Raw genomic sequence first — 15,427 nt, forward strand, 5'->3', positions numbered from 1 at the left:
GTGAGAGGGAGTGTGTGTATATGAGAGTGTGTGTATATGTGTGAGAGGGAGTGTGTGTGTATGAGAGTGTGTGTATATGTGTGAGAGGGAGTGTGTGTATGTGAGAGTGTGTATATGTGTGAGAGGGAGTGTGTGTGTATGAGAGTGTGTGTATATGTGTGAGAGGGAGTGTGTGTGTATGTGAGTGTGTGTATATGTGTGAGAGGGAGTGTGTGTGTATGTGAGTGTGTGTATATGTGTGAGAGGGAGTGTGTGTGTATGAGAGTGTGTGTATATGTGTGAGAGGGAGTGTGTGTGTATGAGAGTGTGTGTATATGTGTGAGAGGGAGTGTGTGTGTATGTGAGTGTGTGTATATGTGTGAGAGGGAGTGTGTGTGTATGAGAGTGTGTGTATATGTGTGAGAGGGAGTGTGTGTGTATGAGAGTGTGTGTATATGTGTGAGAGGGAGTGTGTGTGTATGTGAGTGTGTGTATATGTGTGAGAGGGAGTGTGTGTGTATGAGAGTGTGTGTATATGTGTGAGAGGGAGTGTGTGTGTATGTGAGTGTGTGTATATGTGTGAGAGGGAGTGTGTGTATGTGAGAGTGTGTATGTGTGTGAGAGAGAGTGTGTGTGTATGTGAGAGTGTGTGTATATGTGTGAGAGGGAGTGTGTGTGTATGTGAGTGTGTGTATATGTGTGAGAGGGAGTGTGTGTATGTGAGAGTGTGTGTATATGTGTGAGAGGGAGTGTGTGTATGTGAGAGTGTGTGTATATGTGTGAGAGGGAGTGTGTGTATGTGAGAGTGTGTGTATATGTGTGAGAGGGAGTGTGTGTATGTGAGAGTATGTGTATATGTGTGAGAGGGAGTGTGTGTGTATGTGAGAGTGTGTGTATATGTGTGAGAGGGAGTGTGTGTATGTGAGAGTGTGTGTATATGTGTGAGAGGGAGTGTGTGTATGTGAGAGTGTGTGTATATGTGTGAGAGGGTGTGTGTATGTGAGAGTGTGTGTATATGCAATTGTGTGTGTGGCACCAGGAGCCTGTTCCCAGTGAAGCTGGTCTGACTGGTGGTTGGGGACTGGTTGTTGGTCTGTTTTCTCACTGGCTCAGCGATTGCCTTTCACTGACAATGTTTCTCTGCCTGGGTTTCAGGGAATCTTCATGTTTGTGACCAATCTCGACGACTTTGGTCACCTAATGTCGCTGTCCAACTACAACACCAGCCACCTGCACAACGACCTGTGGCAAATCTTCACCAACTCAGAGGTGAGTACAGCCACAGCCACTAGCTTTCTCCTCCCTCCCACCTCCTCCTCGTCCTCTCGCTCTCCCTCACACCGTCCCTCACAGCCCTCTCTCCCTCAACCCTCTCTCTCCAACTTCTCTCTCTCCTTCACACCTCCCCCTCTCCCTCACACTTCTCTTGCTCTCACACCTCTCGCTCTCCCGCAGACCTCACCCCCTCACACCTCTTCACACCTCACACTCTGTCTCTCACACACACCTCTCTCTCTCCCTCACATCTCTCTCCCTCTCTCACACCTCTCTCCCTCTCTCACACCTCTCTCCCTCTCTCACACCTCTCTCCCTCTCTCATACCTCTCTCCCTCTCTCACACCTCTCTCCCTCCCTCACACCTCTCTCCTCCTCTTACCTCTCCCTCATACTTCTCACTGTCCCTCACCCCTCTCCCTGTCCCTTATTCTCTCTCTCTCTCTCTCCCTCACACCTTCTCTCACACACACACTGCTCTCTCCCTCTAACATCTCTCTCCCTCGCACTCTCTCTGTCTTCGTCACCACACTCTCTCGCTCTCTCTCTCTCTCGCACACACTCAAACCCCTCTCACTCCCTCAAACATCTCTCTCTCATACACTTTCTTTCTTGCACATCTCTCTTTCTCCCCCTCACCTTTCTATCCTTCACAACTCTTTCTCTCCTTCACACCTCTCTCTCCCCCTCACATCTCTCTCTCCCTCAAACATCTCTCCCCCAACACCTCTCTCTCTCCCTCACACCTCTCTCCCTCTCTCACACCTCTCTCCCTCCCTCACAGCTCTCTCTCCCTCACACCTCCCTCCTCCTCTTACCTCTCCCTCACTCCTCTTCGTCTCCCTCACACTCCTCACTGTCCCTTACCCTTCTCTCTGTCCCTTATTCTCTCTCTCTCTCCCTCACACCTTCTCTCACACACACACTGCTCTCTCCCTCTAATATCTCTCTCCCTCACACTCTCTCTGTCTTCATCACCACACTCTCTCGCTCTCTCTCTCTCTCTCACACACACTCGCACCCCTCTCACTCCCTCAAACATCTCTCTCTCATACACTCTTTCTTTCTTGCACATCTCTCTTTCTCTCCCTCACCTTTCTATCCTTCACAACTCTTTCTCTCCTTCACACCTCTCTCTCCCCCTCACATCTCTCTCTCCCTCAAACATCTCTCCCCCAACACCTCTCTCTCTCCCTCACATCTCTCTCTCTCTCTCCCTCTCGCATCTCTCACTCGCTCACACCCTCTCTGTCCCCCTCACACCTCTCTCCCTCTCAAACTTCTCTCTCGCTCACATCCCCCCCTCTCTCTCTCTCTCTCTCTCTATGTCTTTCTCTCTCTCTCATACAAACATATAAATTAGGAGCAGGAGTAGGCCACTCAGCCCCTCGAGCAGCTCAGCCATTTAATAAGATCATGGCTGATCTGAATATAACCTCAACCCCATATTCCTGTCCGCCCCCGATAATCTTTCACCCTCTTGTTAATCAAGAATCTGTCTAGCTGTGCCGTAAAATATTCAAAGACTCTGCTTCCACCGCCTTTCGAGGAAGAGAGTTCCAAAGATTCACGAGCTCATCTCTGTCTTAAATGGGTGACCTCTTATTTTTAAACAGTAACCCCTAGTTCTAGATTCTCCCACAAGAGGAAACATCCTCTCCACATCCACCCTGTCAAGATCCCTCAGGATCTTAAAGATTTCAATTAAGTCACTTCTTACTCTGCTAAACTCCAGTGGATACAAGCCCAGCCTGTCCAGCCTGTCCTCATAAAACAACCCGCCCATTCCTGGTGTTGGTCTGGTAACCCTTCCCTGAACTGCTTCTAACACATTTACACCTCTCTTTAAATAAGGAGACCAGGACTGTACACAATACTCCAGATGTGGTCTCACCAATGCCCTATACAACTGAAGCATAACCTCCCTACCTTTATAATCAATTCCACTCACAATAAATGATAACATTCGATTAGCTTTCCTAATTATCTGCTGTACCTGCAAACTGAACTTTGTGATTCACGGCTATGGGGAGAGAGTGGGGCAGTGGAATTACTTTAGGATTGATACAGGGCTATGGGGAGAGAGTGGGGCAGTGGGATTAGTTTGGGATTGATACAGGGCTATGGGGAGAGAGTGGGGCAGTGGAATTAGTTTGGGATTGATACAGGGCTATGGGGAGAGAATGGGGCAGTGGGATTAGTTTGGGATTGATACAGGGCTATGGGGAGACAGTGGGGCAGTGGAATTAGTTGGGATTGATACAGGGCTATGGGGAGAGAGTGGGGCAGTGGGATTAGTTTGGGATTGATACAGGGCTATGGGGAGAGAGTGGGGCAGTGGGATTAGTTTGGGATTGATACAGGGCTATGGGGAGAGAGTGGGGCAGTGGGATTAGTTTGGGATTGATACAGGGCTATGGGGAGAGAGTGGGGCAGTGGGATTAGTTTGGGATTGATACAGGGCTATGGGGAGAGAGTGGGGCAGTGGGATTAGTTTGGGATTGATACAGGGCTATGGGGAGAGAATGGGGCAGTGGAATTAGTTTAGGATTGATACAGGGCTATGGGGAGAGAGTGGGGCAGTGGAATTAGTTTGGGATTGATACAGGGCTATGGGGAGAGAATGGGGCAGTGGAATTAGTTTAGGATTGATACAGGGCTATGGGGAGAGAGTGGGGCAGTGGAATTAGTTTAGGATTGATACAGGGCTATGGGGAGAGAGTGGGGCAGTGGGATTAGTTTGGGATTGATACAGGGCTATGGGGAGAGAGTGGGGCAGTGGGATTAGTTTGGGATTGATACAGGGCTATGGGGAGAGAGTGGGGCAGTGGGATTAGTTTGGGATTGATACAGGGCTATGGGGAGAGGATGGGGCAGTGGGATTAGTTTGGGATTGATACAGGGCTATGGGGAGAGAGTGGGGCAGTGGGATTAGTTTAGGATTGATACAGGGCTATGGGGAGAGAGTGGGGCAGTGGGATTAGTTTAGGATTGATACAGGGCTATGGGGAGAGAGTGGGGCAGTGGGATTAGTTTGGGATTGATACAGGGCTATGGGGAGAGAGTGGGGCAGTGGAATTAGTTTAGGATTGATACAGGGCTATGGGGAGAGAGTGGGGCAGTGGGATTAGTTTGGGATTGATACAGGGCTATGGAGAGAGAATGGGGCAGTGGGATTAGTTTGGGATTGATACAGAGCTATGGGGAGAGGATGGGGCAGTGGGATTAGTTTGGGATTGATACAGGGCTATGGGGAGAGAGTGGGGCAGTGGGATTAGTTTGGGATTGTTTAATGTACTCTGGTTGGGGGGGCAGTGGGTTTAGTTTAATGTACTCTGGTTGGGGGGGCAGTGGGATGAGTTTAGTGTACTCTGGTTGGGGGGGGCAGTGGGATGAGTTTAGTGTACTCTGGTTGGGGGGGGCAGTGGGATGAGTTTAATGTACTCTGGTTGGGGGGCAGTGGGATTAGTTTAATGTACTCTGATTGGGGGAGGCAGTGGGATTAGTTTAATGTACTCTGGTGGTGGGGGCAGTGGGATGACTTTAATGTACTCTGGTTGGGGGAGGCAGTGGGATTAGTTTAATGTACTCTGGTGGTGGGGGCAGTGGGATGGGTTTAATGTACTCTGGTTGGGGGGCAGTGGGATGAGTTTCGTGTACTCTGGTTGGGGCAGTGGGATTAGTTTAATGTACTCTGGTTGGGGGGGCAGTGGGATTAGTTTACTGTACTCTGGTTGTGGGGGGCAGTGGGATTAGTTTACTGTACTCTGGTTGTGGGGGGCAGTGGGATTAGTTTAATGTACTCTGGTTGTGGGGGGCAGTGGATTAGTTTAATGTGCTTTGGTTGGGGGAGGCAGTGGGATGAGTTTAATGTGCTCTGGTTGTGGGGGGCAGTGGGATTAGTTTAATGTACTCTGGTTGTGGGGGGCAGTGGGATGAGTTTAATGTACTCTGGTTGGTTGGGGGCAGCGGGATTAGTTTAATGTACGCTGGTTGTGGGGGGCAGTGGGATTAGTTTAATGTACTCTGGTTGTGGGGGGCAGTGGGATGAGTTTAATGTACTCTGGTTGGGGGGCGTTGGTTTGGCATCTCTTGAATTAAATTCTTAACAATGGTTTTTTACTTTTCTGGACATGAATGTTTCTTGAACAGGATTGGAAAGAGAAATACATCCATGAGAATTATTCCAGAATCTTCAGTGAGAATCTTGTGCAACAGGTTTGTACTGAAAGTTCAACATTCCTTCTCCCCAGAATCTGAACGTTTAAGTTTCCGGGAATTGTGGAAATGCTGACCTTTCCCACTCAGGTCTGGGAAATCCCTTTGCCTCTGAGTTTTAGATTTCTCTCTGGCCTTCGCTTGGTCTCCACTGAGCCCCAACCCCCCTCCCCCTCATGTCATGATATAATTGAATGGTGACCGAGATGGTATGAGGGGCTGAATGGTCTCCTCCTGTTCCTAATGTCCCTTCTCCCTCAGTCCCGGCTGGCTGCTGGGCTCGGGTTGCTAATGTCCTGTTTGTTTGATGCCATCTGTTGGTACAGTGTTTTCACATCACCACTCCCGTTCTCCGATATCATGGCCGCCTGTAACAAATCATCCTGGACATTTGGCTTTAGGACTTTGCTTTGTCCAACTGGACAATGCAATTCTGGCCACTAACTTTCAATGTCCAGCACCTTCTGTTTTTATTTCGGGTTTCCAGCATCCACAGTATTTTGCTTTTATTGTTTTCATTTGATGCCCACTTAAACTTGGTTGCATTGATGGTTTTTTTTGTTACTGTAATGCTTGCAGTGAGAAGATAGTTTTGCGATTAACTGATTGATTATTGTTTGCTCTGTCTCAGCCTTGTCCTGATGTCTACTGGTTCCCTATTCTCACTGAGCAAGCCTGTGATGAGTTGATAGAGGAAATTGAGCATTATGGCCAGTGGTCTGGAGGAAAACACGAGGTAAGAAGGTCAGATTAGATGCTTTCACTAGGCCCATTCTTGTTTCTAAGACAACGGGGTCATTCCAGTCCAATCCATTAGGCCCATTCTTGTTTCTAAGGCTACAGGGTCACACTAGTCCAATCCACTAGGTCCATTCTTGTTTCTAAGGCAATGAGGTCATATTAGTCCAATCCACTCAGCCTATTCTTGTTTCTAAGGCTACAGGGTCACACTAGTCCAATCCACTAGGCCCATTCTTGTTTCTAAGGCAACATGGTCAAATTAGACCAATTGATTAGGCCTACTCTTGTTTCTAAGGCAACAGGGTCATGCTAGACCAATCCACTAGAGCCATTCTTGTTTCTGTGATCAAAGCTCAAATTAGACCAATTCACTAGGGCCATTTCTGTTAGGGATGTAATGAGATCAGATCAGGTTAATTCTTTGATGTTAATTTTAGTGACGAAGTAGGTGAGTGTACAAAGCGTTGGAACACTTGCATCTGCTCTTTCGTTAAAATTAGTGAGGCCTAGAGATTTTGTTGCTAAAACCTGCCAATTTGGGCCTCTTTACACACAATCCCCTCTCTGTTAATCAATCTGCTACTAAGATGGAACTGTTGGGAGGCCACATGATGAAGTAAGGTCTTGGCTGAAGGGAGCTCGAGTTGACTGGCTCTGCTTCAGCTGGTCAATGAGCTCCGCTGGTTGCTGTTCACCCACGTGAGCCTTCAGCTTTGGGGGCTGAAAAGACTCACTGGGAGTCACTTCTGTGATATTGCCTTATGACCACGGTAGGCTGTGGGCGACACTCATGATTCTCATCACATCATGTCACGTCACAATCCCATTTCATTCTGAGTGCCAAACAATAATTGCGCTCTGAGTGGCCTCAACCTGTGTTTGCTTAACAACCACTGGATTCTCTGGCTCTCAGAGGTTGGGGCACAAACAGCATTTGTTCACAGCTGGTTGTTGTGACACAGCTGTTGGTAAAGGCTGAGTTATTTAAAATCCCAGAGGGAAACTTTAAACAACTGTCATCACCTATATTTTCAATTGGTATGTTTGAGAGGCAGCTCAAAATTCAGAAATGAAACCACCAGGGATTTTTAATATAAATTAAATTAAACATTTATTAATTTTACAAGGTATTAAACACAAATACATCTACAAATTACTATCATAATAACTATTAAACAAATTCCCAAATTAATCACTCCTAAAATCTTGCCCAAGGCATCAATAACCCATAGACTTTAAACAGACACCAGGCAAAGCACATTTTATCTTACGAATTCAAAATTAGGCTCCTTTCAATTTGTTCCTTTGCAGACAGTTGTAGGCTTACAGGCTTAGTCCTTCCATGCCTCTGACCTACACACTCAAACTCTTCTCAGGTTATACCTAACTTTCCCTTTGAATGTAAACTCTCATTGTGTCACCAGGCCCTTTGAACTCCACCTCTTCCAACAATAAAACACTTTTCATAGTGCCAATTTTATTAGTAATAGAAACGTATTGCTTGGTGTCTCCTAGCTAGATGCAAGATTTCACCCCCAGCCTTTGAATGGCTTATTGAACAAAATGTAAATGTCCCCTCTTTACCTCACTGTTTTACATCTCAAAACTGCTATACATCAAAGCACCCAGACCAGCTGGCTATAATCCAGTTAAGACACACGCAGACACCTAATACAAGTCCAATTTAAAATAATTTCCAATAACATTATATACATTAATATCTTCATGACACTGGTGCACTAGTACCATCCAGGACAAAGCAGCCCGGCTTGATTGGCACCCCATCCACCACCTTAAACATTTAGTCCCTCCAGAAATGGCAGAAGTGTGTAACATATACAAATTGCATTGCAACATCTCACCAAGGCTCCTTCGACAGCACCTTCCAAACCCATGACCACTACCATCTAGAAGGACAAGGGCAGCAGATAGATGGGAACACCACCACCTGGAAGTTCCCCACCAAGCTACGCACCATCCTGACTTGAAAATATATTGCCGTTCCTTCACTGTCACTGGGTCAAATTCTTGGAACTCCCGCCCTAACAGCACTGTGGGTGTAACTGCATCAGTTGGAAACATAGAAAAGTAGAAGCAGGAGTAGGTCATTTGGCCCTTCGAGCCTGCTCCGCCATTCAATATGATCATGGCTGATCTCTGCCCATAACCCTTGAAACCTTTAGAGTCTAGAAATCTATCTACTTCTTTCTTAAATATATTCAGGGACTTGGCCTTCACAGCCTCTGTGGTAGAGAGTTCCACAGGTTCACCACCCTCTGAATGAAGAGGTTTCTCCTCATCTCAGTCCTGAATGGCTGACCCCGTATCCTGAGACTGTGACCCCTTGTTCTAGAACCGCGCACCCCCCCCACCCCCCCCCCCCCCCCCCCCCCCCCCACCACCAGCCCATCATCCCTGCATCCAGTCTGTCCAGCCCTGTCAGAATTTTATACCTTTCAATGAGATCCCCTCTCATGCTTCTCAATTCCAGTGAATACAGGCCTAGTCAGCCCAATATATCCTCTTGCGACAATCATGCCAAGAAGGCAGCTCACCACTGCATTCTCAAGCGCAATTAGGGTTGGGCAATAAATGTTGGCCCAACCAGCGATGCCCATGTCCCGAGAATAGTAAAGGACATCTTAACCGTGTCACAGGTGGTGCATTATGGGATGGCTTTGAACACTTCCTTCCTTTGCTGTCTTCGATCACCTTGCTCCCTATCATGACATCAGTTTTCTCTTTGTTCCTTGCTACGATGGAGCGGTCAGCTGTGGCCCAGTGGCTGTCCCTCTCTCTCCTTGGAGGGAGAAGGTTGTGGGCTCGAGTCCCACTCCGGAGGCTTGAGCACAAAAACCAGGCTGACGCTCCGATTGCAGTACTGAGGGGGTGCTGCACTGCCAGAGGTGCCACCTTTCCGATGAGACGTTAAACCGAGGTCCCCTCAAGTGGACACAGAAGACCCCACGACGCTTGATGCAGGGGCAGAATGCCCCACTGTTCTGGGGCTTTTATCCCTCAACCAACATCGATAAAATAGATTATCCAGCTGGGTCATTGTCACATCTCTGTTTACAAATAGTCATTGGGTAGTTCAAAACTTGAGTATTGCTGAATAAAGACACTTTATCGAAGCTTTTTGTCTTGCACCCATCAGGACAATCACAAGGATACCAATGTCAGGGAGAACAACAACTTTATACTGTATGAGAAGAGAGTGCTGATTGGTTGGCAATGCCCGAGTCCACTTGCCAACCAGTCAGCACTCTCTTCTCACACAGTATAAAGTTGTTGCTCCCCCTGACGTTGGCATCCTTGTGATTGTCCTGATGAGTGCAAGACGAAAAGCTTCGGCAAAATGCCTTTCTTCAGCAACGCATTGCTGTTTGTGGGAGCTTGCTGTGCGCCAATTGGCTTCGTGGGCATGAAAGCACCTTGGGACATCCTGAGGTCAGGAAGGCGCTATGTGAATGCGAGACTGCCTTGCTTCCAGTAATTGCGTTGCCGTGGTTACTGTTTTCCCAGGATGCTCGGCTTACCGGAGGCTACGAGAATGTCCCGACGGTCGACGTCCACATGAAGCAGGTTGGCTTCGAGAGGGAGTGGCTGAAATTCCTCAGGAAATTTATCGCCCCTGTGACAGAAAAATTATATCCCGGGTATTACACCAAGGTAGGCAGGCCGGTGGGGGATGTGGAGTGAGTGAAGGAGAGGGGAGGGGAGGGGCAGAGACTTGTCTCCAGTCCTAGGACCAATAAGACAGTCACTAATAAATCCACTCAGGAACTCGGGAGGAGCATCTCCACTCAGAGAGTGGTGGGAATGTGGAACTCGCTCCCACAGGGAGTGTCTGAGCTGAATAGTGTAGATACGTTGTAAGGGGAAGCTGGATGGACACATGAGGGAGAAAGGAGTAGAGGGATATGGGGATGGGGCGAGATGAAGAGGGGGGTGTGGAGCAGAAAGACCAGCACGGACTGTAATGAAAAAGAACAGAAAGTGCTGGAAGTGGTCAGCAGGTCTGGCAGCCCCTGGAGAGAGGGTTAGCGTTGCAGGTTGTTAAAGGTTCTGAGGGTCAACGGGCTGAAGCGTTAACTCTGCTTTAACTCTCCCTGCCAGACCTACTGAGAGCCAACACAGATGAGGTGGGCTGAATGGCCTCTTCCTGTACGGTAAATACTCAAACAAAGAGGGCTGGGATGGGGGAGTGCAAGAGGTATAGTGTAAATCGGCAGGGAGGAAGGGCTGTACCTGCCCTGGGAGTGTTTGATGGGGACAGTGTAGAGGGAGCTTTACTCTGTATCTAACTCCGTTCTCTACCTGTCCTGGGAGTGTTTAATGGGGACAGTGTAGAGGGAGCTTTACTCTGTATCTAACCCCGTGCTGTACCTGTCCTGGGAGTGTTTAATGGGGACAGTGTAGAGGGAGCTTTACTCTGTATCTAACCCCGTGCTGTACCTGTCCTGGGAGTGTTTAATGGGGACAGTGTAGAGGGAGCTTTACTCTGTATCTAACCCCGTGCTGTACCTGTCCTGGGAGTGTTTGATGGGGACGGTGTAGAAGGAGCTTTACTCTGTATCTAACCCCGTGCTGTACCTGCCCTGGGAGTGTTTGATGGGGACGGTGTAGAGGGAGCTTTACTCTGTATCTAACCCCGTGCTGTACCTGCCTTGGGAGTGTTTGATGGGGACAGTGTAGAGGGAGCTTTACTCTGTATCTAACCCCGTGCTGTACCTGTCCTGGGAGTGTTTGATGGGGACGGTGTAGAGGGAGCTTTACTCTGTATCTAACCCTGTGCGGTACCTGCCTTGGGAGTGTTTGATGGGGACAGTGTAGAGGGAGCTTTACTCTGTATCTAACCCCGTGCTGTACCTGTCCTGGGAGTGTTTGATGGGGACAGTGTAGAGAGAGCTTTACTCTGTATCTAACCCCGTGCTGTACCTGTCCTGGGAGTGTTTGATGGGGACAGTGTAGAGGGAGCTTTACTCTGTATCTAACCCCGTGCTGTACCTGTCCTGGGAGTGTTTGATGGGGACAGTGTAGAGAGAGCTTTACTCTGTATCTAACCCCGTGCTGTACCTGTCCTGGGAGTGTTTGATGGGGACAGTGTAGAGGGAGCTTTACTCTGTATCTAACCCCGTGCTGTACCTGCCCTGGGAGTGTTTGATGGGGACAGTGGGTCACTGAATTCCCTAGCCCTAAGATTCCTTAACTTGATGAGCAGAAGAATAAAACCTATTTTCAGCTCCAGCAATGTCTAAATTGACAGTGGTTCCCCCCACCACCACCCTCCCCCACCAACCCCCCACCAGAAACAGACAAAGAGCACAGAGGGAAGCCTTTCAGCCCATCGATTCAATGTTGGCAATGAATTTTCCTGGCCATTGCTGTGTTTGCTACTGTCATTGAGGGAAGCTTGACACCAAGGCCCTGACAGCCTGAGCTAGGATTGGCACTCATGGTTTCATATCCTGCAAATGCTCCTTGACTTGACTTGTTAGTCACTGGACTGTCATCTCGTAGTACAGTCTACGAGGTACCTTCAGGGGAGCTGTGGTTGTTAGCGGGCCTGGGGTGGAGACAGACCTGTGATCACACTCATTCTTGTATTTCCCTGGGTCTCACTTCCGGATCTTTCCAATAGGCCGAGGCCGTGATGAACTTTATGGTTCGGTACCGTCCGGACGAGCAGCCTTCCCTCCGTCCTCACCACGACTCTTCGACCTTCACCATTAACATTGCCCTCAATACCAAAGGGGTCGATTATGAGGTAGGTGGCTGCTGCTGCCTCTGGGATCGGGAGGGGCTGGTTGCCCAATGGAGGAAGAGGCCTCCTCTCGATGCCTCTGCACCCTCTCCCTTGATCTCTCCACATGAGAGATGAGGTGGGATCAAGAGAGGGTGAGGTGGGGTTGATAGAGAGGATGAGGTGAGATAGAGGGAGAGGGTGCCAAGGGATTGAGGGAGAGGGTGCCAAGGGATTGAGGGAGAGGGTGCCGAGGGATTGAAGGAGAGGACGAGATGCGGTCGAGGGAGAGGGTGAGGTGGGATTGCTGGAGAGTGTGTGGAGGGATTGAGGGAGCAGGTGTGAAGTGATCGATGGGTAAGATGAGGCGGATCGAGGGAAATGGTGAGGAAGGATCGAGGGAAAGGGTGAGGTGGGATTGAGGGAGAGGATGTGGAGCAAGGGAGAAGGTGAGGTAGGCTTACAAAGCAAAAGGAAATGGTAGCATTGCAGAGCAGCTATTTAGTAATGATACCCAGAGTGTGACAGGAAGGGACGGAGTGTACAAACATTAAAAACAGCAGCAAATACGGTCAAAGGGGGAAAAAATGGTGAAAAGGCAAAATTAATGGCTGTTTACTTGAATGCACATAGTATTTGGAACAAAATAAATGAATTAACGGCACAAATAGAGGTTAATGGATATGGTCTTGTAGCCATTATGGAGACATGGTTACAAGGATATCAAAGCTGGGAACTAAATATTCAGGAGTATGTGACTCTTTGAAAGGACTGGCAGGAAGGAAAGGCTGGTGGGGTAACTTTGTTAGTACCAGATGGAATAAATACGGTAGCAAGAAATGATCTTGGATTGGAAGATGTAGTATCCATATGGGTGGAGATAAGAAATAACAAGGGGAAGAAGACACTTTGGGAGTAGTCTATAGGCCCCCTAACAGTAGCTATACTGTAGGACAGAGAATAAACAGGAGATAATGAGGGCATGTAAAAAAGGCAGTTCATTAATCATGGGTGACTTTAATCTTCATGTAAATTGTAAAAATCAAATTGGCAGAGATAACCACGAAAAAGGATTCGTAGAGTGTATTCGAGACAGTTTCCTAGAACAATATGTTGTCGATCCAATCAGGCTATTTTGGATCTGGCAATGTGTAATGAGGCAGGTTTAATAAATGATCTCAGAGTAAAGGATCCCCTAGGAAACAGTGACCATAATATCTAGAATTTGGCTTTCAGTCTGAGAGTGAGAAATTTGGGTCAGAAACAACTGTGCTAAACTTAAATAAGGGTAATTACAAAGGAATGAGGGCAGAGTTGGCTGGAGTGGACTGGGAAAGGAGCTTAGCAGAAAAGACGGCTGTTGAATGGCAGATGTTTAAGAAAATAGTTCAAGACCCACAACAAAGATATATCCCAGTGAGGAAGAAGGATTCATGAAGGGTAAATCATGCCTGACAAATTTTTTAGAAATCTTTGAGGAGGTAACAAGCAGGATGGATGAGGGGGAACCAGTAGATGTAATATATTTGGATTACCAAAAGGCATTCAATAAGGTGCTGCTCATAAGGCTACTTAATAAGATAAGAGCCCATGGTGTTGGGGGTAGTATATTAGCATGGATAGAGGATTGGCTAACTAATAGAAGACAGAGAGTTGGGATGAGGGGGACATTTTCAGGATGACAACCTGTAACTAGTGGAGAGCCACAGGGATCAGTGCTGGGGCCATAATTACTTACAATATATATTCATGACTTGGATGAGGGAAGTGAATGTACTATCACCAAGTTTGCGAATGACACAAAAATAGGTGGGAAGACAAGTGGTGAGGGTGACATAAAGAGTCTACAGAGCGATATAGACAGGTTAAGTGAATGGGCAAAAAAGTGGCAGATGGAATATAATGTGGGAAAATGTGAGGTTATGCACTTTGACAGGAAGAATAGAGGAGCTGAATATTGTTTAAATGGAGAAAGGCTGCAGAAAGCTGCAGCACAGAGGGATTTGGGGGTCCTCAGGCATGAATCCCAAAAAGCTAGGATACAAGTTCAGCAGGTAATAGGGAAGGCAAATGGAATGTTGGCCTTTATTTCAAAGGGAATGGTGTATAAAAATAGGGAAGTCTTGCAAAAACTATACAAGGCACTAGTTAGACCACACCTAGATACTGGGAACAGTTTTGGTCCCCTTATCTAAGGAAAGATATACTGGCATTAGTGGCAGTCCAGAGAAGGTTCACTAGGTTGATCCCGGGTATGGAGGGATTTTCTTTTGAGGAGAGGTTGAGTAGGTTGGACCTGTACTCATTGGAGTTTAGAAGAGAGAGGCGACCTTATTGAAACATATAAGATCCGTAGGGGGCTTGACAGGGTAGATGCTGAAAGGTTGTTTCCCCTTGTGGGAGAGTCTAGGACCAGAGGGCATAATCTCAGAGTAAGGGGTCACCCACTTAAAACAGAGATGAGGAGGAATTTCTTCTCTCAGAGGGTAGTGAATCTGTGGAATTCTTTACCGCAGAGGGCTGTAGAGGCTGGGTCATTAAGTTTATTCAAGGCTGAGGTGGGCAGGTTTTTAATCAGTCAGGGAATCAAGGGTTACGGGGAAAAGGCAGGAAAGTGGAGTTGAGAATTCTCCGATCAGCCATGACCTCATTGAATGGCGGAGCAGATACAATGGGCCGAACGGCCTACTTCTGCTCCTATGTCTTATGGTTGTCTTATGCTCACCCTCTCCCCCAATTCCACCTCATTCTCTCCCTCAATTCCTCCTCACCCCTTACTTGATCCCTCCTCACCGTCTCCCTTGATCCCACCTCACCCACCTCCCTCGATCCCACCTCACCATCTCCCTCGATCCCTCCTCACCCATCTCCCTCAATCGCTCCTCAACTGTCTCCCTGAGTCCTACCTCTCTTTCTCCCTTGATCAGTTCTCACGCTCTCCCTCAATCCCTCCACACCTTCTCCCTTGGTCCCTCCTCACCCTTCCCCACCCCCATCTTCACCTCCTCTCGACCCCTCTTAGCCCTCTCCCTCAATCCTGCCTCTCCTCCCTTGATCATTTTTCACTCCCTCGATCCTTCCTCCCCCTCTGCCTCGACTGCTCCTCACTCTGTCCCTCGACCCCACCTCGCCCCCTCCCTCGACCCTGCCTCTCCCCCTCCCTCAATCATTCTTCACTCCTTCGATCCCTTTGACCCGTCTCCCTCGACTCCTCCTCGCCCTCTCCCTTGATCCCTCATCGCCCTCTCCCTCGATCCCTCATCGCCCTCTCCCTTGACCCCTCATCGCCCTCTCCCTCGATCCCTCTCGCCGTCTCCCTCAATCCTGCCTCTCCTTCGCCCTCGATCATTCTTCACTGTCTCCCTCAATCCCTCCTCACCCCTCCCCCTCGATCCCGTCTCTATTCTGAAATGAATCCGATCTGCGATCCTGGATGGAGTTCATTGGCTGGGATCGCACTGTGCATGA

At 48.3% G+C, this 15,427-nt stretch overlaps 1 protein-coding gene across 1 annotated transcript in view; it reads left to right on the forward strand.

The window, feature by feature from the left end:
- The window catches only part of plod3 (procollagen-lysine, 2-oxoglutarate 5-dioxygenase 3), a 140,388-nt gene that overhangs the window by 123,408 nt on the left and 1,553 nt on the right, over positions 1 to 15,427 (forward strand). The window contains exons 13-17 of the mRNA XM_041178779.1: positions 1,135 to 1,248; positions 5,407 to 5,472; positions 6,104 to 6,208; positions 9,739 to 9,885; positions 11,858 to 11,983. Of these exons, the coding sequence (XP_041034713.1) occupies positions 1,135 to 1,248; positions 5,407 to 5,472; positions 6,104 to 6,208; positions 9,739 to 9,885; positions 11,858 to 11,983 (558 nt within the window). The remainder of the gene's footprint in view (positions 1 to 1,134; positions 1,249 to 5,406; positions 5,473 to 6,103; positions 6,209 to 9,738; positions 9,886 to 11,857; positions 11,984 to 15,427) is intronic.

This window comes from Carcharodon carcharias, chromosome 33 (assembly GCF_017639515.1).
Source record: "Carcharodon carcharias isolate sCarCar2 chromosome 33, sCarCar2.pri, whole genome shotgun sequence".
NCBI classification, from domain to species: domain Eukaryota; kingdom Metazoa; phylum Chordata; class Chondrichthyes; order Lamniformes; family Lamnidae; genus Carcharodon; species Carcharodon carcharias.